General features: G+C 56.0%; 7 protein-coding genes across 7 annotated transcripts; 3 read left to right on the top strand and 4 right to left on the bottom strand.

The window, feature by feature from the left end:
- Nucleotides 1–1,812: 1,812 nt before the first annotated feature.
- Nucleotides 1,813–2,487, bottom strand: B0T26DRAFT_751198 (uncharacterized protein; the record flags this gene model as incomplete). The annotated part of the gene is made up of 1 exon (XM_060445344.1): nt 1,813–2,487. One exon carries the CDS (start codon nt 2,485–2,487, stop codon nt 1,813–1,815), a length of 675 nt encoding a protein of 224 aa, XP_060295889.1.
- Nucleotides 2,488–4,380: 1,893 nt separating this feature from the next.
- B0T26DRAFT_708472 (uncharacterized protein) lies at nt 4,381–4,692 on the bottom strand (the record flags this gene model as incomplete). Its single annotated transcript, XM_060441898.1, has 1 exon — nt 4,381–4,692. A coding segment is annotated over exon 1 (274 nt), but the record flags the coding sequence as incomplete, so codon positions are not given.
- A 1,218-nt stretch (nt 4,693–5,910) lies between these two features.
- B0T26DRAFT_751197 (major facilitator superfamily domain-containing protein) lies at nt 5,911–7,529 on the top strand (the record flags this gene model as incomplete). Its single annotated transcript, XM_060445343.1, has 3 exons — nt 5,911–5,991; nt 6,111–6,322; nt 6,419–7,529. 3 exons carry the CDS (start codon nt 5,911–5,913, stop codon nt 7,527–7,529), a joined length of 1,404 nt encoding a protein of 467 aa, XP_060295887.1.
- Nucleotides 7,530–9,252: 1,723 nt separating this feature from the next.
- B0T26DRAFT_648254 (amidase signature domain-containing protein) lies at nt 9,253–10,914 on the top strand (the record flags this gene model as incomplete). The annotated part of the gene is made up of 1 exon (XM_060437985.1): nt 9,253–10,914. One exon carries the CDS (start codon nt 9,253–9,255, stop codon nt 10,912–10,914), a length of 1,662 nt encoding a protein of 553 aa, XP_060295886.1.
- A 188-nt stretch (nt 10,915–11,102) lies between these two features.
- On the bottom strand, nt 11,103–12,109 carry B0T26DRAFT_280526 (uncharacterized protein). The gene has a single exon (XM_060434146.1). The coding sequence runs from the start codon at nt 11,913–11,915 to the stop codon at nt 11,292–11,294; it is 624 nt and encodes a 207-aa protein (XP_060295885.1). The 5' UTR covers nt 11,916–12,109; the 3' UTR covers nt 11,103–11,291.
- B0T26DRAFT_280428 (uncharacterized protein) lies at nt 12,054–13,265 on the top strand. The gene has a single exon (XM_060434145.1). The coding sequence runs from the start codon at nt 12,193–12,195 to the stop codon at nt 13,039–13,041; it is 849 nt and encodes a 282-aa protein (XP_060295884.1). The 5' UTR covers nt 12,054–12,192; the 3' UTR covers nt 13,042–13,265.
- A 1,783-nt stretch (nt 13,266–15,048) lies between these two features.
- B0T26DRAFT_675454 (uncharacterized protein) lies at nt 15,049–22,874 on the bottom strand (the record flags this gene model as incomplete). The annotated part of the gene is made up of 4 exons (XM_060439832.1): nt 15,049–15,432; nt 15,498–22,175; nt 22,295–22,335; nt 22,814–22,874. The coding sequence occupies 4 exons, from the start codon at nt 22,872–22,874 to the stop codon at nt 15,049–15,051; spliced, it is 7,164 nt and encodes a 2,387-aa protein (XP_060295883.1).
- Between the last annotated feature and the right edge of the window lie 1,338 nt (nt 22,875–24,212).

Below are 24,212 nucleotides of genomic sequence, written 5' to 3'. Positions count from 1 at the left end.
CATGTGCCTCACGAGGAGCAGGAGTCCCGCGCCGCCCGCGCCGCGCGAGCAAGTCGGCAATTTCCATTTCCACACGCCCGCAATTCTCAAAACCTCGTTCCCCGCCTTCGCGTATTTAATTTTATTGACGAGAACAGAGCGGGCTATCAGCCTCCAGAAGGAACAGCTTTTTGTTTGGTCAAACATGCATCAGCCATCCTCTTAACCAGACAGGCTTGCAATGGGAGTGAGTCCCTGGTCTCTTGTCTAGCGAGAGGGCGGGTAATTCGAGGAAGTTGACCATGACCACCAGCGCCACGATTCCCGCACGCCAGGGACGGCGTTGTCTTGTTGAGAGGAACTTGGGCAGTCAACACTAGCCGAAAAATACCGTGTAGACCTACACCTTGGCTGTGTGCATACACACGCATATGCAACACGTCATGGGAAGGGGAGATGGTCATTTATACGGTCAGACGACGTGGCCGCCAGCGACGCCGCCTGGCGATGACCAGGTCAATATCTACCCTCATGCTTTTTTAAAGGGTGTCAACACCCAATCGCTTTTGCCAGCGAGCATGTTAGAATAGTAGCTATGGAGTTAATTGAGACCCCTATGCAGGCAGACAGGCAGGTCAGGGTGTCCGGACGTGCGGCTGGGTCAAGGCGTGCGTGGCTGCGTCGGTGTCCATGCTTCCCGTGCCCTGTAAGATGCGAGGACGGGACGGGCGGATAAATATAGCGGGAGGCCATGCGAGATGAGAGATGGGAAGAACAAAAAATCACGGCTATTCCATCTACCCAGCCCAGCAGGACCCTTTTCTTTTTGGCCCATGTTACTAGTAACCAGTATTGGAGCAATTTTCCCAGGTCAGTTGATCAAGGTTGCGTGCGGGGAGGGTCTGCGGCACGCACCCATTCCCTGACCGTGTAGAGAGAGATGATGGGGCTGTGCGACTTTTTACGTCCATAGGTAGGTATCTACATAGCCATTAGAGGCTGGGAATGAAGCCCGCCGTAAAAAGCTTTCGGACACACAGTAGCAGTAATAGCAGCAGAAGAGCTCGCGCGTCCTGGTTCACTTTTTTTTTTTTTTGAAAAAAATTTAAAAAATTTCTCACGCGGTAACAAAACGACAGACAAAAGAAGCAAGCCTCTCACGCGGGAACTATCTTCACAGATGGCCGAGAAAAAAGAGAAGGGAAAAAAGGGGTATTCATTAAAGCAGCCCGATATGCGGGCCTAGGGAAGAGAAGATGGGGTGAAGCAAGTCTTCAGTACTGCCCGTCTCATAGTCGGTCTCTCAGTTGTGCGAGGGCTGGGGCTGGAGCTGGCCTGGTTGTGAGCGGCCGCTCTTGCCCCGTTATCCCCCACCGTGAAAGAAAGGGAAAAGAGGGGGGAGGCTGTGAATAACAATAACAACCAATACGCATCATGCGTCGTGAGAGAAACAAATAACAGTCATTTCTTGTTGCCTTTCGTATTCTCGTGTTATCATTGTCGAAAAAGGGGTTAAGTCAAGAGAGTAACACCCTTTGATCGCCTCCCTCCCTCTCCCCCCCTTTTTGGTTTCCCGACAGCATAACACAACAGGAAGTTGTTCCCTTTTATCTCTCCCTCCAACCCCCCCACGCCTCCTCTCACAAAATAGCACAAGATTTCCCATTATCCCGATAAGAGCTTTTCCGAAAGAAATATATATCATGCGCGAGAGAGGGGGAGGGGGAGAACATGACAGTGAGAACAGGAACAGGAACAAGGACAGGCTTCGTTCCAAGACATGGCAAGACACGAGAAATCAACACACACACACACACACTAAGAAAGAAGAAACTAGAGAAGCGCAGCGGCAACAGCAATAGCAGCCAGCGCGCCGCCAGCGCGGTGGGCGTTATGCGCGGCGGCGGCGGTAACGGCAGCCGGGAACGACGAGGTTGTGGACAAGGACGGCAGCGGCGAGGGGACGAGGGAGCCGACGGAGGAGGTGATACTCGAGGGCGGCAATGGTAGCAGCGAGGTCGAGGACAGCGGGGCTGGCGGCGGCGGGACACGGAGCGTAGTGCTGGGCGGCGGTGGGGGGATGACGACGGCTGAGGTGGTGATGACGGGGAGCGGGGCCGTGGTCGACCAGCCCGGCGGCGGCGGCGGCGGTGGCGGCGGTGGGAGAGAGCTCGGCGGTGGCGGCGGAGGAGGGACCACCAGTGGCGTGGTCGTCACGGGGCACACGGTGGTGCTCACGGGGACGGTCACGGTGGTGACGACGGTGCCGCCGTGGGCCGGGCAGTTAGGCACGGCCGGCGGGCAGCCCGTGATAGTGTGCACACTCGTCGTGTAGATGGTGCTGGTCCAGAACTTGGGCGGCCAGGTTGGGTTCGGCCAGCCCAGCGTCGGCTTCCCGAACGAGTGCCAGTCGTCGTCCTGCTCCTCTCCTCCCCAGCCAACGCCGTGGGGTGAGGCAGCCGCGTGTGCGGCCAAGGCGGCGAGCAGGGCGGCGGCGGAGGTCTTCATGGTGAGCTCTTTTGTGTCTCCTATGGGACCCAACAATTTTGGTGTTTTAAAAACCTGCGACGGACCACCTGGTTGCCAAGTTGTTGTTACCAAGGAAGCCAGTGACGACTTGAACGAGTGAAAGGGTACCGCGGATACGGACTACAGAGGGGAGCAGCAAGTAGGTGAACATGGGCCCGGGGGGGCGTCGGCCGCCTTTTAAACATGGTCACCCGAAGGACGCACGCGAGAGGGGGCAACAACACAGACGGGCATCTTAAAGTGCGGCCGTGGTTTTCCTTGGCAGCCTGTCGAATCCAAAGGCATGGATTCCCAGGGGGGGAGGGGGTCAACGCCGACATGGCGTCGTGCGGCAACTCCAAGTACTGCATGGATGTCATACTATCCGATGCATTGGGGCCTGGGGAAGGAGGCAGGCACACCGAGCTGGGCACGGCGCTGGCGGCTAAAGAGGAAGTGTGCCCTGCAATCAAGATTTCTGTGTAATGAAATAATGAATGGGTAGGATAGAGTATAGTGTAGAGTGACTATAGGCTGGCGGACATGAACAGACCGCGTCGGTGACGAGGCAAGACAGTGCTGAATGCACGGCTGCTCCCTGCCCTGGCAGCACATCATAAATCAGAGCATGGCCTCGAGGGCCTTTTCCCCCGACCCAAGGTCAAGCAAGGCCTTGATCGGCCTGAATTAAGCTTCTCGGGTGATCGTCCGTTAGGGGGGTGGGAACTCCCTTGCGTGGTCGCGGGAACGACAGACAGGCAGGCAGACAGGCAGACTGTGGAGGCGGTCGGAGGATGTAGCCAATGTCAGTCTGATCTGATATGCACGGGCGACCTCGTTCCTGCATTGGCTGTTAATGAGCGGGCTCCCGACGGCCGGCCACCGAATGAGATGCGGCGTGGACCCCTGTGTTCATCTTGACTGCGGCGCTGCACACGGCGCATGTTTCGAGTTTTTTCCTTGTTTGAGGCAGGGCCTGCAAAATAAGCGAGCTGCTTACGTCCTGGACACAATTCCGATGACCTCGATCTATATGCAGCCGAAGAATCATTGAGATGTTATTAGGATTGGGAGAGTGGCTGAGGAATTGGTCGTGTATGAAGGGAAGAATCGATCGGGGCGGATCGATAGCGATACAACTATTATAATTCAATTCTCATCTATGTTTCCATGTTTTCCTATCGTCACAGTTCCCACCTACGTACGCATACAAATGGAAAAGCACCAAAATAAGTTGTTGTAAAATCAGGCAGGTATCTGCGTCTAAAGATAGATAAATTAGTATATATAGTTATGTTCTAGCAACCCTAATAATATATACTTACGACTCTGCTGGTATAGCTCGGGAAGCGTGACTGACTGATCTCTTCGCACTGGAGATCAACGAGCCGGACAAGAATGCATTCCGACCGAGATGTAATGTATCGAGGCCGATTTTTCTAGCGGCGAATCTCGGTTGATGTTCCTGGTATTCAGGTCATACCACTGAGGGCTGGGTCCAAGAGGGAGTGTGGTAGTACCACCAAAAGGGGGGTTGTGATTGGTTTGTTCTGTTTGTCATGTAAAGCTGAAAGTGTTGTGCGACCCTGGTTTCGGTGGATCTGTGCGCGAGCCCCGCGCGATCACGTGTCCGGTTAAGGTGGCACGTGAATCAGCACGTGACTCACGCACTTGCAATACAGCTACACTTAATATTAAAAAAAAATCTCGAAGTCTTAGAACTGTTATAATTCAATTTCGTAGGGTATGCGTGTGATTTTTAGCTAGGTAGGCTGAAGTGATGTACTATTACAAACCACTCGACTGTCAGAGCCGTCTGCCTGTAAGGGTGCAAGGGCACCACAGAGAGGGTTGCTGGGTTGGTGTAGTGAAGATTGAACAGAGGGCAAGCTCCTGTCACGAATCCCTGTGGATTCCCTGTGGTTATGCACAAAGGTGGGACATGCACTTTTGGCGCGAGCCAATCAAGAGCGTTCCAGGATTCCGAGCTCTGGAGCTCGGGGGCGCGGGACAGGTCCGGCCAGGCGGTGACCCGGACGCGGGACCACGGGACAACGGAACCACTGTTATTGGTTACGTAGATAGATATATACGACGATCGTGTCCACGGTCTTAGATAGTTCTTGCTTGGTTCTTCAAGCAAGCAATACACATTCACTGCACTCATACACTTTGAGTGGCATTCCGATTTGACTGTATTACCCGTGCGATAGGAGCTTGCCCTTTGTTCTATCTTCATAATTACCAACCCCAGCATTCTGTGGAGCCCGTGCTCCCTTACAGACAGACGACCCTGACAGTCGAGTGGTTTGTAATAGCTCCTTTTGCACGGGTGATACAGTCAAACTGGATTGCTACTCAAAGTGTATGAGTACAAGGAATGTGTATTGTTTGCTTGGAGAACCAAGCAAGCTCTAGCTAAGACCGCGGCTACAGTCATCGTATATATCCATATAGGTGGGCCAATGGGCGATGTCCCACTGTCCCGAGGTCCCGAGCGCGGGGCCTCGGCCGGTCGCCTTGCGTCCCGGTGTCCCGTGGGTTCGGCCCCCGGACCCTGGACCCTCCTGATTGGCCAGCCCCAAACAGTGTGTGCCCCACTCCACCGTCGTGCATTTCCTCAGGGATTCTAACATGTACAGAACGCCAAAAATTGGTTGTTGGTGGTTGGGTGGAAAAGGAAAAGAATTGGAGGGTGGGTGGTGAAATATTTCCAGATGCAGCGATCGGCGGCCCCACTAGTGGATACCAAATAGAGTTTTGCTGGGTTTTTTCCAGAACGAAGTCTGGAAGCGTGCAACAGAGAAGTCGCGGCGAAATGGCACCCTAGTTGTGGCTGGTACGAAACATACCTAGTCGAGCGTATCCGCAATTCCTTCGTATCGAGCGTATTATACCGTACCGATCGTATAGACGGGGACTGTAAGTGGCGCTGTCACAGGGGGAAGGGTTGGTGGGGAGTCCTCTGTGGCTGAAGCACTCTAGCTGCTAGCGTATGGCGGGAGACCTGGGGGCCCAGGCTCGCTCTTGGTTAACCGCTGCTGCAGAGGGGGGTCTGGAGACTGAGAGTGTCAACACGTTGTTCAAACAGCTCGATGCTGCCACGCTGCTTCGCTCGGGACGCTCTTCCATTCGCTTTCGAGTCTTCTTCTTCTCCTTGCTAGTATTATTATCTACCATAATTTCTATATACGTGCGGGCCGTGATAGAGGAATCGGGGAAAAGAAAGAAAAGAACAGAAAGAGAGGCACCTCCATTCTATCCTCGCTTGTGCCACCAGCAAGCAACCTTAACCTCCATACCGGGAAACAACCATCACGCAACAGTGTGTGCGACTCCGCAACCTCTACGCGCCAAGGAAACCCAACACCAAGACCCTTTTGTCCGAGGGAGAGCTCCCCCAGCTCCAAGCCGTCGTTAGCAATGGGCCTGGCGCCACCAGTTGCTGCTGCGGCCCGCAAAACCGTCTTGAGGGTCATCTTCATCTCCCTGCTACTGGACCTGGTGCGTATCTCTGCTTATTAGCTTCCCCCCCGGCCTCTTGCTAGCCTGGGAAGCCAGCCAGTCGACCCGACCCGTTGGACAATACTGACGTATCATGCTTTTGCTGTTTGCTCCCGCAGATCTCCTTCACCTTCATCCTCCCGCTGTTCCCCAACCTGCTCGAGTTCTACCGCAATGTCGAGGCCGACGCCGGTGCCGCGGCCGCGCCGTCAAAGACGATCCTCTCGAGCATACTAGGATACCTCAACGCATACAAGGCGGCCTTTGCCCGGCCAATTGACTCGCGATATGACATTGTTCTGCTGGGCGGGGCACTGGGGAGTCTCTTCTCGTGCGTTGGCCCCCTTCACCCCTTGCTCCCCCCCTCTTCACTCCTGAACCTGTCTCGGCCTAACCAACTAACACCCCTTTGTGATTTGCTATGCAGGATCCTCCAGGCGATCGCCTCGCCCGTCATAGGGCACCTGTCGGACCGATTCGGGCGGCGCAACGCCCTGCTGGCCAGCATGGCGGGCAACATTGTGTCGGTCCTGCTGTGGGTGGTGGCGGTCGATTTCCGGACGTTCCTGGCGTCGCGCATCGTCGGCGGCCTGTCCGAGGGCAACGTGCAGCTGGCCACGGCCATCGCCACAGATATCTCGGACGCCGACACGCGCGGGTCTACCATGGCCCTCATCGGCGCCTGCTTCTCCATCTCCTTCACCTTCGGCCCGGCGCTGGGCGCCTGGCTCAGCTCTATCGGCACCGTCGCCGCTAACCCCTTCGCCACCGCCGCTGGCGTCTCGCTCTTCCTGATCGTTACCGAGACCGTCTACCTGTACCTCTACCTGCCCGAGACGCTGCCCTCGATGGTGAATAAGCCGGCCGAGGTGCCTTCGTCTTCTTCGGCGGCCGCCGAGAAGATTGCGCCAACTGCCGCCGCCGCCCCCGTGCAGCGGACCAACTCGCACTTCCTGCTCAACTTTGTGCACATGACGTTCCTGCTATTCTTCTCGGGCATGGAGTTCTCGCTGCCGTTCATGACGTACGACCTGTTCGGCTACAGCTCGGCCAACAACGGGAGGCTGCTGGGGTACGTAGGGTTGGTGGCGTCCATCTTGCAGGGCGGTGTGACGCGGCGGCTGCCGCCGCTGCTGTCGGTGCGGATAGGCGTGGTGTCGTGCGTGGTGGCGTTTGCGCTGCTGGCGCGGGCGTCGACGGTGCCGGCGCTGTACGTGGCGGCGACGTGCCTGGCCACGACGTCGGCCACCGTGGTCATGGGCCTCAACGCGCTGAGCAGCTTCGAGGCCGCCGAGGGCGAGCGCGGCGGCAAGCTCGGCATCCTCCGCAGCTGGGGCCAGCTCGGCAGGGCCCTCGGCCCGCTGCTGTTCACCAGCGTCTACTGGTGGGCCGGCCGCGAGGTCGCCTACGGCATGGGCGCCGTCGGCATCTCCGCCGTCAGCCTGCTGACCCTATTCGGACTCAAGACGCCCCCCGGCTCGGCTGTGAAAGGCCGCGTTAAGGCCAAGGGCCGAGGGGGGAATAAGAAGGAGCTGTGAAATTTATATAGAAGAAGAAAAAAAGAGGGCGAATGCGCATGTGATAGCTTAGTAGGAGGGGGAAGGCAGGGTTAGTTGCATAAAATGTGGAACGAAGTAGAAAAAAAGTGGAAAAACAGATGTCTGTTCGATAGTCTATTTTTTCTTTCTTATATAATACACTACAGCTAGAAGGCTTTCTCTGTCGCCTCCAGCGCCCCGTGAGGTTGTGCCGTTTATGTGTTTTGTGGGCTGGGACTGGGGCCTTGATAATTCAGAGAAAAGGAGATAGATGGGTCTCTCTGAAAAGGGGCTTGCTGTAAATTGTCCTGGGTTTTGCGCCTCCTTTCTTCTTTCTTTTCTATTGAGGGGGAAAGATACCCCTCTCTCTTTTCTCCTAGCTGACTTCCGTCCGGGTCCTGCTAGGATCCAAGGTAATAATTTTCCGCGGCCGGTAGTACTTGTAGTAGGCGGTGTGGCAGATCACTAGCTAACGGGTTGGTTCATAGCAGGAGCGATGGGTTAGTGTAGCGTGGGTGAGGATGCGTAGGGTTGTGGCCGTTAAGGTCCTTACTTACTTTTCTTCTTTCTTCTCTTTTCGTTTTCTTCCATTCCATTTTTGTCTCATCTTGTTTTGAGAAGGCGCTTTGAACCATACTGTGCCCCGAGCCTAGTGCAACTGGTGGGCGGTGTTTCATAGGCGAAAACGCGGTAGCACACCAAACAAAGAAAGAGCCGTCGTCGCTCGCAGAAAGGCAGAGTGGCCGAGCGGTCAAACTGCTTGCACGCGAACACACAGGCTTACCCAGAGGCCTTCGTGGGGAAATGGTAACCCATCAGACTCCTAATCTGAGGATTGCGGTAGGTTTCGCGTCCATAACACTAACAACTTCTCATGGCTCCCTCTCCGCTTTGATCTGATGCTAACGAAGACGTTCAGGGTTCGAGTCCCGCCGGAGGTGCTTTCTTTTCTTTTTTATATTATAATTTAGTTCTTTATATTTTATTTCGCAATATTCTTTCGAGCATGACTGCTCCCTTGATCTCCTTTTGTTAGTCACTGGCAGACCTGGGCTCCGGATTAGAACTTTCTCGAAATAATTGAACGGCTACGGCAACTGCTTGAGACGGTCTCCTCTCGGGAGCTCTTCATCACAGCCAGACAAACCTTACTAACGTGCTCTTTCGCCGATCTACTGCTATTATTCGCCCGCATCCAGGCCGCCATCGGTCCAAGCCCCTTTTTAGGCCAAATTCGACCAGATCAGCCGTGTTTCCTCACCTAGGTGTGCTGTAGAATACTAAATCGGCAGTTGAACTACAGACCATCAAGCTCATGTTCCGCGTATAGGTGACCGGCATATTTCAAGGCTGGCTTTGGTCCAGCTGATGCCGTGCTCCGGAAGGACAAGACGGTGAGATCGGGCCGGGGTTAGTGTGGAACCCACACCCACGTTCACAACGTCTCGGCTCTCGGCTCGGCATCTCCAACAGACGACGCTGCTGGCTGCCCGGTCTCCATCAGCATCCACAACAGCTGCTGGAGGTGTGCTCACGCGGATATGCCGGCATTGCCTTTGTCGCCATTTGCGCACAACTGAGCGCGGAGCATATCGTCGATATCGCCTACTCTGGACAAGTCACCTCAACTCACCATGGTCTGCAACAGGGGTCTAATTGTCCACGTCCCTCGGTGAAGATATCAAAAAGAGATCCCAAATGAAATGATAGAATGGCGCTCTTTATGGCAAAATTTGCCAGACTTGTCGTTCATGGCTTGGCCGTGGCCTCTCTAGCCAGGCCCTCGTTGGCGCTCTCCGGCCCCTTTGATGTTCGAGAAGCCACAGTCGACGTCGTGCACAGCGCCCTCCTAGCTCGCCTCACAACATGCCGAGAAGTCATTTCGGCATTCATTGCTCGAATAGAGCAATTCAACCCCATATTGAACGGCGTGGTCTCGCTAAACCCAGATGCTCTCTCGGATGCGGACCAGATGGACGGCCTGATCGCGTCCGGCAACATGACGGGTGCTCTGTTCTGCATCCCCGTTCTCCTCAAAGACAACTACAACGCAGTTGGGATGAACACGACAGGAGGCTGCCTGGATTTGGCCAACAACAGGCCGCTGGTGGACGCCCCAACGGTGAAAGTGTTGAAGGGTGCCGGCGCCATTATCCTTGGGAAAACAAACCTGCACGAAATGGCCTTGGAGGGCCTGACCGTCTCGTCTCTGGGAGGACAAACTGTGAACCCCTACGACTTGACCCGAACGCCAGGGGGGAGTAGCGGCGGTGCTGGGGCGGCCATCGCCGCGAGCTTTGCTGTGGTGGGAACGGGCACCGATACCGTCAACTCGCTGAGGAGCCCCGCCAGCGCCGGCTCTTTGTTCAGCTTCCGTCCCACGAGGGGCCTAATATCGCGTGCCGGCGTCATCCCCGTCAGCTACACACAAGATGTAGTTGGCGCTTTTGCTCGCAACCCGCAAGATCTTGCCGTCGCCATGACTGTCATGGCGAGCGTGGGCTTCGACCCCAGAGATAACGCCACGGCCCTGATGCCGACAGAGATCATGCACACGGATTATTACAGGTGTCTCCTTGGCGGCAGTCTCAAAGGCTTGCGGCTAGGTCTGGTTGACGGCTTTTTTGATCACACGTCCTCGCCCGAAACCACACCAGTCGACGACATCATGGCGGGTATGGTCTCTCAGCTCACAGCGGCCGGTGCCGAAGTAGTCAATATCACCGAAACCATCTACAACTCTGCGGCTATCTCTGCGGCTCTCGATGTGCAGGTATACGAGTACCGGGAGCTCCTGGACACGTACCTGGCAGGGGAAGACCTCAGTGGCGAGCCGCGCCCTAAGAGCTTCGACGAGCTTTACAGAAACGGCAGCGGCGAGTTCCTGGTCATCCCAAGCCAGCACGCGTTCGTCGAAGCGGCGTTCCGCTCGTCTACCAGTAATACCAGTTACTTCACGGCGCAGCGCGGAATTCAGAACCTGACGCAGGCGCTCAAGGCCACGTTTGCCCGCGACAAGCTCGACGCACTCATCTACCCGGAGCAGAAGAACCTTGTCGTCACGGTTGGCTCGCAATCGCAAGCCGGGCGAAACGGTATACTGGCCTCACTGACAGGCAGCCCCATCGTTACGGTGCCGGCTGGCTTCTCGTCGCCAACCGAGGACGCGCTCCTCGGCGTGCCCGTTGGGATGGAGATCCTAGGCCAGCCATGGACCGAGTGTCTGTTGCTCAACATTGCGAGGCACGTCAGCGAGTTAGTGCCCGTGAGGAGAATGCCTGCTTTTGCCAACATGACTGTCGAGACAAAGGTATTCGACAGCGTGCCAGTGATCACTCCGAATTCGGCAAATATTGCTCCAGCTTATCCTGTGGGGGTATTCTAAAGTCTAGCTTGGCTCAAGTCAAATGTCGAGCTTAATGATGGCTATCGAGGGTCCTTCGTACAGTCGTATATGTGTGATATGATATGATATGGTATTACATGAAAGCAAAGGTATCGACATTGGTCCCCTCCGCCGATTAGCTCCAAGCCAACCACCCGCAGAATGCAGCGGAGAAGAAAGACTGGACAATACGAGAAGAAACCTGTACAACTTTGTCATGCAGATGCCCTCCTCTACAAAAACGATAAAGCAAGACGCCGTGTACCGAGCTTCAAATGCAAACGCTGCTCCTTCTAAAAACACACCGCCACCCACTTTGTCATGGACAGCCGGGTGTAGAATCAAGTACCATTTCTCGACCCCCGTCCGGCCGCCTCTCAGGAACGGCCAGGGGCCAGAGGATCCCGCTCGCCGCCTCCGTTGTACGGGGCAGACATGGCATATTCGCTGGTCCTGTAGCCACTGGGCACAGCAGGGCCCACGGCGGTAGAAGCAGGCGATGGCGGGAACATGACGGCGGCCGGGCCGGGCGACGGCTCGGGCGACACGGACAGCGGGTGGCTGGAATAATACTGCGCGGCCGCGCCGCCACCAGCGCCGCTGACCAATGACGACGACCTCGATCTTCCTCCTCCGGATACCGCCGAGACAGACGCGGCAGTGTTTGCCGGCGGCATAATCAGCGGCGTCGTGCTGGCCACGACGCCCATCTCGGGCGGAGGCCCGCTGCCGACGGACGACATGACGGAGACGGAGAATTCCGTCCTGCTGTCCTCGCTAGCCGCACCGCCGCTGAGTGCCGCGTTGTAGCCGTATTTGCCCGCGCCGCCGTCGCCGTACGGAGCTGTTGCCGCTGCTGCCGATGGCTCCTCCGCCCATGCCATGTCCCTTTGCCCCGTAGCAGTAGCGCCGCCGAACCCGTCTTCGCCCCCGCCCCCGCCAACCTTGTCGTACATGCCGCCGGCTACGCCGTCCTTGCTCTGGTGCCGCCGCCGCCGCATGCAGCAGCACTTCGCCAGCTGCTTGACGGCCCAGATGCCCAGCGCCACCTGCACGGCTTTCCACAGGACACGGCCGACGCGGAATTTCTTGCCCGTCTGCTTGCCTAACCTGCGCTCTGTGCGTGCGGGGTGCGGTTAGTCTTGTACGATTCTTTATAGCATAAGGGTGGGGTGTGCGAGTTGGGAGGATCTCCTTTCTTTCTCTCTTTTCAACTTACCCTTTCTGTAGTAGTGGACGAGGGCGCACAGGAACAGCAGCACGATCAGCGAGCCTACGATGATGACAACGATGGCCCAGACGGGAATCGCGAGGCCGGCCCCCTGCGCCGGGCGGTTGTTGTTGTTGATGATGATAGGCGCCCCGGCAGTGCCTCCCGTCTTGGTGCCCGATGTGCCGGAGCTTATGCCGGTGCCTGTACCAACGCCGACGCCAGCGCCAATGCCAGCGCCAACGCCGGCGGCAGTCCCCGACCCCGAGGATCCAGAGCTTTTGGTTCCCGAGGTCGACGACCCAGACCCGAAGCTTGAACCAGATCCCGAGCCTGAAGAGGAGCTGCTTCCTTTGGAGCCCGAGGAAGAAGAAGAAGAAGACCCCGAGTGGGACGACGAGCCGCCTCGGCCTCCTCCCGAGCCGCCGCCTCCGCGCGGGCCGCGCGTCTCAATCCGGGAGCGCGCGCCGGGCAAGACGCGGCCTCTACCCCTGAGCTGGCTCGGTGCCTGTTTGGTCGTGATGGGATTGCGGCTCCTCATGGCCGCCGACTTTTTTTTGCCGTTTGCTGCTGGCGACCTTTTCGAGGTTTGTCGACTTTCGGAAATATTCCCCACCCTCTCTTTCGTGCCCTTTTTTCGAAGTGCCGACGGCAAAAGATATGGCTTCTTTTCCTACCGACCTTGCCTACCTACACTCTCTCGACTTTTTGAGATTTCAGAGCGCCTGATTCATTATATAGGTACAATTGCACTGCGTTATTCGCGTGCTCGGTTAGGACAAGAATCCGGCCTAGGACGCGCTCGAGGCTGGTGTGCGGCTGAGGGGTTGCCAAGTCTGCCTTCATCTTCCCAATGCGGGCAGTTGGCCATGCACAAAAAAGAAAATCAATCATTGGACGGGATCGGCATCGCCTAAAAAGAATAAGGAAGCTCAACCTCTCTCTCCAGCGCGCGCCGTTGTAACGTCCTTGCTATTTCTAATCATATTTCTCGAATGCGCTGGCTGGACATTTTCGTTTTCCTTTTTTTGTCTCTCCTCAAAACCTCGTCTGAGCCCAGCCAGCTCAGCTCCGTGGAGTTTATAAGTGCGAGATTGACATCTCCGGGGGGTATGGGGAGAGTAGGGCGGGGTTGTATGTATGTTTAGCCAGCCGATCGACACGGGGAAAACACCAGGGGGGAAAGGGGGTCAGATCTCCGTTCGGAGTTCCGCGGCCGGGGCTGTGCCGCCAGAGCGCCCATCTCTCACGGATCCGTCCTCCAACAACACGCTACGCCTACACAGACAGCAAAGACCCCTGGGCCGCCGCGGCGCCGGGGTCTTGAATAAAAAACCAGCCTCTCTCTCCGTCTGCCTAGGCAGGGGCCGGGAACCGCGCTGAGCATCCCGGCTCCCCTACCTGGCCTACCCAAACTCTACACGTGTGCGTTGTGGTCTGGCTAGCTATGCATGCTTGGTTGACGGCCCCGGCGTGGGTCACGCAACAACAGCTCACCACAGACCAGGGCTCGCTTGCCTAGGAAGAGAGAGCAACATGTACAGGATAACAAGACCAGTCCATCCACGCTGGGATTCTCTGGTCTCGCCTCTGCAGCCATAGTACGAATACTCACAGAAAGGCAAAGCCGATAAGCAGATCCCACCCCTTCTCGCAGATCATGGCATACAAGACTGCCTCATCGACCACGATAAAAGGGGACTGAAGAGCGCCAGCAGCCGTGTGTCCTCCGCCTGTGTGTACGTCTATACGTCTGTACGTCTGTATGCACGTCGAAGACTAAGGGGGCAAATTCTACACACACACACACACACACACACACACACATGCACATAACAAATCCTTCTTTCCTTCCTTTCTCTCTGGTATCGAAGATGTGTTGATAATCCAGTACAGTTACCACACCACACCACACCATACCACACTACACTATGCCATACCTGGTGCGGAAGGCAGGAATGTAACTGTTGCATGTGCCGCTAGAGGGGGCCGGGTTGGGGAGAGACGATGCCGTCTTTCTTGGCCCCAGCCGCCCCAGGGAATCTAACACCGAGGACTGAAAGGATCCGTGCCGAGCCACTCAACAGCCAAATATGTTTCGTTCGGAATAACAAAGCTGCCTAGCCAGGGTACGGTATGCGCCCCTCGGCCACACCGCACTCACTGAAACGGCCGCCCAGCATTGACATGGCCTTCATCGCCCTCTTGGATCTAGCAAGGTAATGTTTAGCTACATCTCGGATCTTCACCGCAATGCCAGTCCCGCTCACACACGCGGTGCACTCGATGAGAACGGCTTTGCCATAATAATTACAACCAGCATGTATGTACTAGCCTAGCGTAGGACGGCCGAGGTGGCGATTTGTGACGATATAGCATTATTGTAGAGAGATAATGTGGGGAAAGAGTGCGTGACGCTGCAAATAAGGACAGAAACAAAATAAAAGAGCGGTGGTGTAACAAGTATCCCCCTGTCGAGACAAGTTCCAATCTCCACCCCCTTCTTCCCCTTCGTTATATGCGACTTCTCCCCCTCATCCATGTGACAAAGGAAACAAAAATTATGTGGTTGTGTAAGCTGTACAAACTCTTCCCTAGAGAGCCAAGAACTGTATAAGGGCCCGGCTTGCGGCACCATGCCCCCAAACAAACATACCTCTGCTAGTCAAATGAGAAGACAAAACGCAAAATAAAATCAGGAAAGCTTGCTTAATGGGGTATCATTCTAGTCCGGTCTTGTGCTGCGTGTACAGGAATGGAGCACGGTGAATTTCGGGTGAGTGGTGGTGGTAGTAGTGGTAGTGGTAGTGGTGCGTATGTGCTGATCATATCTGCCGTGTTCTCTTGAGTTGATAAAGAAATCACAAAGAAAATAGTTGGTCATTATACCATCCCTTCCTCCTGGAGCGTCTGTCTCCTGCTCTTCAGTCGTCGAAGAAGCCCGCGTCGTCGAAATCTTCAGCCTGAGCATCCGTGTCGTACGCACTCGGGCGCATCATGGGAGGAGTCACGGGCCCGGGAAGTCCACGACGAGGGGGCGTGTTTCGTGTTGACACATTGCCCCCATGCAACGAGGCCGATGACGGTCCACGGGGCCTGCTGGAGTGGTCTTGCGATGTAAACCGGCGGCCCGTATTCGAAAAGGCGGTCGGTTGCTTAGTCGAGACGGAGGCCGGCGGTGTCTGACGCAAACCTGATGCAGGAGGCGTCAAAAGTCCGCCGAGAAAGCTGTTCTGCCCCGGACTGCTCTTTGAGGGCGTCGAGCTGCTTCCGTTCGGGGGGCAGGCGACAACAACACGCTCCCTAGGCTGCCAAAGGTACCCGGTTCTCTCCCCTTGCGCCAATTTCCCCACGCGGCGGCCAGCGGACCGACCGCCTGGGCGACTCGCGGTGTTGCCGCATCCCGGATCGTAGCCGCGATGTTTGGCAGATTAATAGAAGAGCCACCGTTCATGGCCCTCTCGCGCTCCTGCTGTTCCATTTGCAGATTGGCCTTCAAGCGAATGGCTGCATCCTTCACGGCATTTCGATCATATTCCTCGCCACTCAGAGTGGCAATGATGTCTTGGAGGTCCGAGTGTCTCACGGCAAGGAGCTCGCGTAGCCAGATGATTTCGTCATCGCGCTTCGAAATCTTGGATTCCGAATCGGGATCTGTTTTCGAGAGAGCCTGTTCGAGCTCCTCGACTCTGTGCTCGCGCTCCTGCAGCTGCTCCTGTAGCACCATGATGGACTCCCGAAGAGCCTGTGGCGAGATCTTCTTAGGCAACTCCAAGCCGCGTGCGGAAGGCCTGGGCTGTGGAGCCGCTTCTGTTGCCATGATTGGTGACTTGGCGGCCTGGGCTGCCGCCTTTGCAGCCTCCTTTGCAATCTCAAGCTTCTCCTGTACGTCGGTCAGCTTGGATGTGGAAATGCTCAACCGTTCAAGGAGATTTTGCTCGGTTCGCTGGGCGTCTTCGGTTGTATTGCTGATTTGGCGTTCGTGGCGGGTTTGCAGATCTTCCATCTCGTTCTGGTGCTTGAGCTTGAGCTCCTCAAGATCCGCCTTCTTGGAGTTCTGTGCCTCCTCTAGAAGCATCTCATAGCGAGCCTTGGCCGTGTCTGCGTCCATCTTGACCTGGTCGAATTGGCTCCGGGCTCTAGCCAACTGGATGTCGAGTTCTTCGCGGATAACGTTGACTTGATGGTTCGCACTTTCCACCTCGGCCTGCATCGACTCGCGCGTGCGCTGGACTTCTCGAGCACCAGATTCCCTAGCTTCCTGGAACTCGGCTTGGAAGCGCAGAGTGCTCTGCTGCAGGTTGCTGTTCTCGTTGCGCAGGTCGATGATAAGACCCTCCAGTCTCTCAAGCTCCGTTTCGATGCGCTCCCGGGTCTTTGCCTCTGCCTGGAGTCTAGCGTCCAAGACCTCTTGTCGAGCCAGCATAGCCTGTTCCTTCTTTGCGCGTTGAGCATTCTCCTCCGTGACACGCTGCGCAGATTGTGCCATGTCTTCCTGGATGGTGATAAACTTTGTGCGCCAGCTGTCACGAATGCGCTCGCTCTCGTGCAACTGTGTGCCGAGAGTGTCGATGAGCTTGTGCAAGGCTTTCTTCTCGCCCAGGGCTTGAGCGAGATCATCACCCTGTCTCTGGGCAGTCTCAGAGAGCCGGTCCGTCTCGAATCGCCAGTGGCGGACTTCTTGCCGAGCATCCCGCAAATCAACCTCGAGGATATTAATGCGGTTCTGTGCTTCGCTCTGCGATTGTTGGGCATTGGACTGCGCGGCCTCTAGAAGCGTCAGACGCATGGCACTCTTGCTATGCGTTGCCTCGACAGACTTGATCTTCTGCTCGCGCTCTTCAGCCTGTTCTCTCAGCCGGACTTCTTCCTCGGAGGATATGCGAAGGAGCCTTTGGACTTCTGCGAGCCTATCTTCAGCAGCTCGTCGGCCCTTAACTTCCTCTTCGGTCTCCCGTTCTGCATGATTAATGCGATCCTCGACGTCGCCAATCCGCTGGTTGAGGGCGCTCTTGTTCATCATCTCAACCTCAATCTTGGTGGCAGCGGACTGGAGCTCCCGGCCGAGTTCTGCTGCGCGATCTTCGGCAGCCCGTCTAACAGCGACTTCGGTCTCTACCTTGGTCTCCTCACGCCTGAGACGCTGCTCAAGCTCTTCAAGACGAGTTTGGAGCTCGTTGACCTTGTCTTTGTTTTCAACCTCGACCTGAGGAGGAGTTGGAGGCATGCGGCGCTCGACCGCCTCTTCCACGATGTTTCTGAGATCCTCGCCACGGAAGTCGAGGTGCAGCGATTGACTGAACTGATCTCTCATCTCCGCGAGAGCCGCAATGATTGCCGAATTGTCAGCCGGCGCAGGAGCAGGTACAGGAGAAGCCTCCTTTTGTGGTTGGCTGCGTTGATGGGCTGCGAAAGCCTCCAAAACTGTGGATCGAATCTGTTCCATTCTCCGATCCCGACGAGGGCTCATTGAGCGCCTGGGCACAGGCATTTCATCGTCCTCGTCATCCGCATCGCTCTCACGGATCTCAGCAGACATACTGCGTCTTTCCCGTCGGCTGGCCGGGGTTTCCCTAGATGTGCCTGCCAAGGCATGCTTGATAGCATCCAGGGTATGCTCAAGAGGACCGAGGCGGGCAGCAAGAAGACCACCAACAAGCTCATTGACGTGGCCGTCAAAGAAGTTGACCCGAGCCTCGAGCTTCGTCTGTTCGTCCTCACTGAAAGCGCCATCCCAGTCGCTAGCCGGCAAACTCTCACTACCATTGAGGCGGTGAACAGGGCCGTCGAGAGACAGAGTGCTCTGGGGCGGGTCCACGAATGGATCCTCCAATTCGGTTGACAGAATTGGCTGCGATACATCAACGGGAATTGAGCGGTATTGGCGCGGGCTCGGACTAGGAGCATCGCTTCGGAAATAGCTCTGAGGAGGCAAGTGCAGCGGCGAAGCCTGGGTGACGGCAGCAAGAGAAATATGGCGAGTAGGGCTTGGTTGATGCCATTGGGGCTCGCTGGTAACCTTCTTGTTGACGCCCATGTTGGGGTTCTCGTTGAGATGACGCATAATCGCATCGATGTCTGCCAAACTTGGTTCATTATCTTCAACTCCCTCCACATACTCCTCTCCCGAGATAGGAGACAAGCTCTCAGAAGGAAGAACCAAAGGCTGCTGGACATCTTCGGGCTCAAGTGGTGATACCATGCCGTGGGTCTCATCTGTCTCGTCGAGAGGCGAGGGACTAGCAGCAAATCGCGAAGCGGTGGCTGCTGTTGGTAGCGGAACCGCCCTTGGGAGCGAAACTGCCCCTGGCGGGGGGGAAGGGCTTCGAGCGAAACGAGACGCTGCTAATCCCTTTGGCTTTGGAGGAGCTACAATATGCAGGGAAGGGGTGATGGCAAACCGGGGGAAGTTGGGTGCCTGTGGGGGCGTAGCAGACGCACTGGCAGGAAGAGCGACAGATTGTAGAGGCTCGGCAGCTTCTTGAACGGACTCCTTAACCGGCGTCTCGATCGACTCAACCACTGTTTCTTCGATTCCATTGTCAATGGGTTCGTCCCGCGCTTCTGCAGCCAAGTTGTCCAGCGGTGCGGCATCAACTTGCAGTGCCGAGTCGAGCTCTTCTGCAAGCTCTTCGGCAGGCTCGTCAGCAGGCACTTCGGCAGGCAATTCAGCGGGCTCGTTGGTCGAATCATCCGCTGAATCGTCGGCGGCCCCTTCCCATCCTGACACCCCAGGCACAAATGCTTTGGCCGTTGCCGACAGTGAGTTCTTGTGGCCACGCTTAAAGCCACTGTCACCCATCGGTCTGGCATCGTTAAATGCTTGCAGGTCGGCGGTGCTCTTAAACTCGAAAGGTGCCCAATTCATGGGAGCCTGGTCGGGAGATGTCTCTGACGGGCTGACAGTCGCTTGGGTGTCTGTCGTCTCAGATACCATCGTAGAGGACATGGTTGTGTCTGCCTGACCGTGATTGGACTCGTCAAAGGACTTGTCCTCCGAGGGAATGACCTCTTCCCCGTCAGGTGTCTCAGGCCGCGACTCCGGCATAGGCGTGAGCTCCTCAGTGGGTAGCGCAAACAACGGCACTGCATCGTCGTCTTTTCCATTAGCCCGGGCCCTCTTGATACGAGAATCGTCAATCATGCGGCCATCTGGCCCTTCTCGTACTCCGTCAGGACGAGGAGGCTCGGGGCTTTCAGGTCGAATAATGGGAACAGCTTTAGATTTCTTCGCGGGAAGTACTATTTCCGCGTTACTGATATCGATGTTGCCGAAGATGGAAATCGGTAGCTTGCTCTCGGACTCGTCCCCTGACAGGGGTTTCGTAACCGAGTTGGCAACCGAGTTCGACAGAGAGTGGGGCGTGAAAGCTGGCGCATCTGGACGGAACTTGGGCCCAGCAGCCGAAAAGCTGAAGTCGATGTGGCTAGGCGCAAAGATTGGAGCATTGACGTTGATTTTAGAGGATGCAATGGCCGGCAGACTGAACTGATTCGAGGTTGGCAGGGTCAGGCCGGCGTTGAATACCGAAGGCTGGAATGAGTTGCTCGAGAACACAAATTGCCCAGGCTTGAACGTGTTCGCCGGGTTAAACTTGAATTCGGGGGCTTCCACGTTGAGCTTCGACAACGACGGCTTGCTGCTGTGGCTCGAACGCCTCGGCCCAGAGCCACTGGCAGACTTTCCTGACTCGTTATCAGTCCAGGGGTTACTAGCAGTCGACAATGATCGCTGATGCAGCAACTTCGAGAAGTCGAATGATTGGACGGGCGTGCCCAAGTTGCTGGGGTTGGTATCGATTTCAGACTCTTCGGCCGATTGTGTCGCGACCCTCTGCAATGTCGGCCTGAAAGCTCCATCCCTAGATACGTCCTCCTCGGTAAAGTACTTCTGAGACAGAGAATGACCGCGGCTATGAGGCCTTGGGTGATGCAAAACAACGTTATCTGCAGCCCCGCCGAAGCGCGGAGGTTGCGGCGCAAACTGAACAGACGGCTCGACAGCCTGAGAGACAGCAGATGACGCAGGATCTGTCTCTGCGCTCGCGTTCTGGTTATAGGGACTATAATCCTCGTCATTGTCGAGCTGCGTTCGCATCTGCTCTTCCAAATGGTACTCGGCCTCGTCAATCTCTTTCTGAAGGCTGTTGCTGGCATTGTGACGAACGAAACTAGGCTCGGGGGTTTTCGAGGGGCTCTTGCTCGGAGCCTCTTCATCCACCTCGCGAAGCTCTTGTAAGCGAGGCGAAGACCTTGCCTGTTGCTGGAACTGGTGTGGAAGCAAGGGGAACTGAAGTGACTGGTGCCGTTGGTGTGAAGGAGGGCCAGGCATGCCGTCGACAGAGAACGGAGAGGTCGGTGACATCATCGCGTTGAGGTTAGCAAGCGATGGCGAGCCAACACGATGGCCCTGCGGCAGCATCATCTGCGGCGACCATCCATGAGGAGATGGAATAGAAATAGAAGCTCGAGGGTTGTATTTCCCGGCAAAAGATGCGGGCGATCCGCCAGTCGGAATGCCAGGGCTCTGGGGGGCGGAAGACAAAAACGAGGTAGGGAACGGGAATGCCTGGTTCGCCTGGTTGCTGGATGCCGATGACGTTGGCAGCGGCGGCGAGAAAGGTAGAGGTGGATATTGGTTGACTGAAGCTTGGCGACTTATGGTGGAAGCTGGTGAGATGGACGGAGCAGGAGGGTCGTCCTCTCCAAATGAAACGCCGAGCGCGCGAAGCTTTGCCTCGTTCAACTCGTCGACATATCTCTTCCATGCATTCAGGTCCGGAAGGAGCACTTTCCAGCTTCCCTCTTTCCGCTCTCGCACGACTTCGTCAAAGTCGGGCCAGGCACCCCTGCTCTGAGACTGCTCCCCCGGCGCAAACGGCCCGGCGGGCTTATCCAAGTCAAACCCTCTGATGCTGTAGCCAAGTTGCTCCCAGTCCCGCAGCATGCCATCGACATCGGATTGCTTCAGAGGCATCGGTGCCTTGCCTAGCTGGCCGCGCTCATCATCCCTAGGCAGGAGAACCATGATGTTTTTGCCCTTCCAGGGGACCTTCTTTTTTAAACGGGGCGATGCTGTGCTAGCAGCCCATTTGATAGGCGGTCTTGAGGGAGTTGTGGGTACATTAGGTCCGCCGCTATGCCCTGCGGCTGATCTGTTAACGGCTGCATCGCCGTTGGCATTTGGTGTGCTGGGCCTCTCGGTTGTGGATATTGACTCCTGAGGGATATCAGGAACGGCGTGTTGTGTTGCGCTATCGGGCGATGTCATCTCATCGGAAGACGCCATCTTTGCAGGCCCGTCTCTTTCCTTGCTCTCGAGGAGAGCTTGCTTCAATGTCTCGATACTTGACTTCTTTCTAGGTCGGCCTCGAGATATCTGCGGGTTGTTCTCTAGCTGCCGGTTTGCTCTGGGCGTCAGGATGTCGCTGTGCCCCAGCCAAGCAGCGTCTTCACCAGAAAATGAGCCGCTCAATGAAGAGTTCTCACTATCGCCGGTGCCGTCGCTGAACCAATGGCGCTTTTCCGAGTCACTGTCGCCGGCCGTGTGGTGGCGGATCCAGCCCTCGGTAAGGCCGTGCGGGACTCGCCTCGCGCGATTCGCAAGAACGGCGGCGGCTGCACTGATTGCAGGCTGCTGGGCGTCCAATTGCGAATCTTGGTCGGCGGGGACAGGTCGCAGGAATGGGGTCCGGAGCTCTAGCTGATGAATCGGGGAGTCCTCCGACGCTTCGCTACTGAAGCTGTCTCGGCGTAGGTGTAGAGGATACGGAGAGCCCCAGTGCGTGGCGTCGTCGTACCGGGAAGCTTCGCCCTCGTCAGGATTCGGCGGCGGAGTCCTCAACAGCCCGCGCACCCGGTCGGGAAGCCGTGGGGCTGGCAGAGGCGGGAGGTCGGGAGACGCCTCGCCGTCGGCGGTGGATGCGCTCGACAGGGCAGGAGATACAGCCGGAGACCGATACCGAGCCCAGGATTGCCGAGAGCCGTCCTGTGCGGATGCACGAGGAGGAGTTTGGGGCTTGGATTGCGTGGACGACGTCTTCGAGGGACCCTATGGCGGCCAAGAAGCATCGAGGTTAGCAGTCTGTGGTGTTTTGAATGGCAGATAGACGCAACGTAGACTGCGTGGGTCCAGGTGCTGAAAGTGGACCGGACGGGATTTAGACTCACCAGTCTGAGATCAGCGCAGACGAAGCCGAAGTCGTCTGCAGCTGATTCTCAAGTTCAGCGCGTCGCCAACATCCATGCACTTGAAACCTAAAAGGGCCGCAAAGAAACTTTTCTGTCGTCGAGCGGGCCGAGGCGCGACGCGTTGCCGGGAATCAGGGACCTGTGCACGCAGATGCTGGTTGAATAGAACAAAGCAACATTAAAAATAAAAATAAAAGCTTCCGGGCGGGTGCTGGAAGTGGCTAAAGGAGCGACGGAAAGGCGACAGACAAACGGCTCCGAATCTCTGGACACATCGAGTCGTAGTTGCTGCCAGGTGAAACTTGGGCGTGCAAGAAGTTGAAGGGACTCGAGTCGGCGAACGCAGCAAGGAGACGACGCGAGGATGCCGTGGTCTTGGGGGGTGAAGGGGGTGTGATGTGTCGTGGACCGTCGGGCCAGGATATTTTTTCTGCTGGGACTAGGCCTGGGCTGCTGCTTTAATGAACACGCCTCCCTGTCACCTCCACATGGTTGGACCGATAATTTCGCTCTCATTTGCAGATGGCCGGTACTTGCTCGAGGGACCCCCGTAGCCCATTTCACCCGAGCTTTCCCTCGCCCTCGAGGTACCTTGAAACAGTTGCCCCGTTGGTCTTCCCACTTTATTTTGCCCAGCCCGGCATCTGCCAAACGGGCGCATTGGGCTTGCAGAGCTCGACAGCTGCAAGAGCAATGGATTGCATCGATTCGTGCAGCTTGAGCCGAGCCTGTGCTGGGCCTCGCATCGCAGCCCAGCGCAGCAAGTCTCGAAAGCCATCAAAGGTTATGACGTGTTGGCATTGGGTACTGTACCTGCATCACGGCCCCATGACATTAATAAGAGCTCCGCCTTTAGTTTTCGACAAAGCCAAATGCAGCCACCGAACGAGGGCTGTTCCCCGAAATCCAGGGTCACCCGTCAAAGCCAAATCTTGTCTTCATGGAAGAAGCATGCAGAATGAGGGACATCACGACATATTGAGTCCTGCTCGGCGACTTTCCCTCCTTTATTAGTTGGTAGCTAAGCATAGAACCCCGAGAATTGAATTATAGTTACATCGCTATCAATCCAAATAGTTGTATCGCTATCGATACAGTTATGTTCTAGCAACCCCAATAATATAAACTTACGGCTGAGGTCGTGTAGCTGGGGAAACGTGACTGGACAGAGACTGATCTCTTCGTACTGGGTCAACGAGCCGGACAAGAGTGCATGCCGGCCGAAATGCGATATACTGAGACCGATTTTTCTAGCGGCGATCTCGGTTGATTTTCCTAAATTAATTAGTACCCAATATTAGTCCAGTGAAGATGAGAATAGAATAGAAGGTAGAGGGTGACAAACTCGGCGAGCAAATATGTGCGGGTATTAATGAACTCTCTTTTCAGATTCGTAAGGTCTTACTCAACTGATTCTAGACGCTCAACTATCGAATCAAGACGCTGATCCATCGGATCAAGACGCAGATTCATCGAACCAAGAGCTGAGTCAAGACGTGAAGCAGATGCCATCATCTAGTTTTAAAAAATCGCCATCTGATTTGTCAGAGACTCGATGAGGTCCCATTATGTCCGGAGCGGGGTCGTGTCAAGATCCATTATTGGCATGTATGTTGGCGCTGGGTGCACACACATTCTATCATCATCATCGAACCTCTCCACCCGGTAGAAAATTGAAAAGAAATTTGATGACAGAATGAGAACGGGTGCGTGCGACCGAAAGAAATTGAATCGATGGGACGAGAATGAATCAATGTTGATTGATCTATTGATAGGGATACAGAACGCCAACAGGTGGTTGTTGGTGGTTGGGTGGAAGAGGAAAACGATTGGAGGGTGGAAGAGGAAAAGAATTGGAGGGTAATATTATCAGATGCAGCGATCAGCGGCCTCACTA

Source organism: Lasiosphaeria miniovina (assembly GCF_030549165.1).
Source record: "Lasiosphaeria miniovina strain SMH2392-1A chromosome Unknown B0T26scaffold_4, whole genome shotgun sequence".
Classification (NCBI taxonomy): domain Eukaryota; kingdom Fungi; phylum Ascomycota; class Sordariomycetes; order Sordariales; family Lasiosphaeriaceae; genus Lasiosphaeria; species Lasiosphaeria miniovina.
The sequence above is the reverse complement of the archived record's forward strand: the minus strand, read 5'-3'. Positions and strand labels throughout refer to the sequence as shown.

What these genes read in the sequence shown, in the direction of transcription:
- B0T26DRAFT_280526 (XM_060434146.1), bottom strand. Translation starts at nt 11,915, where the DNA reads ATGCGGCGGCGGCGGCACCAGAGCAAGGACGGCGTAGCCGGCGGCATG.
- B0T26DRAFT_280428 (XM_060434145.1), top strand. Translation starts at nt 12,193, where the DNA reads ATGATGACAACGATGGCCCAGACGGGAATCGCGAGGCCGGCCCCCTGC.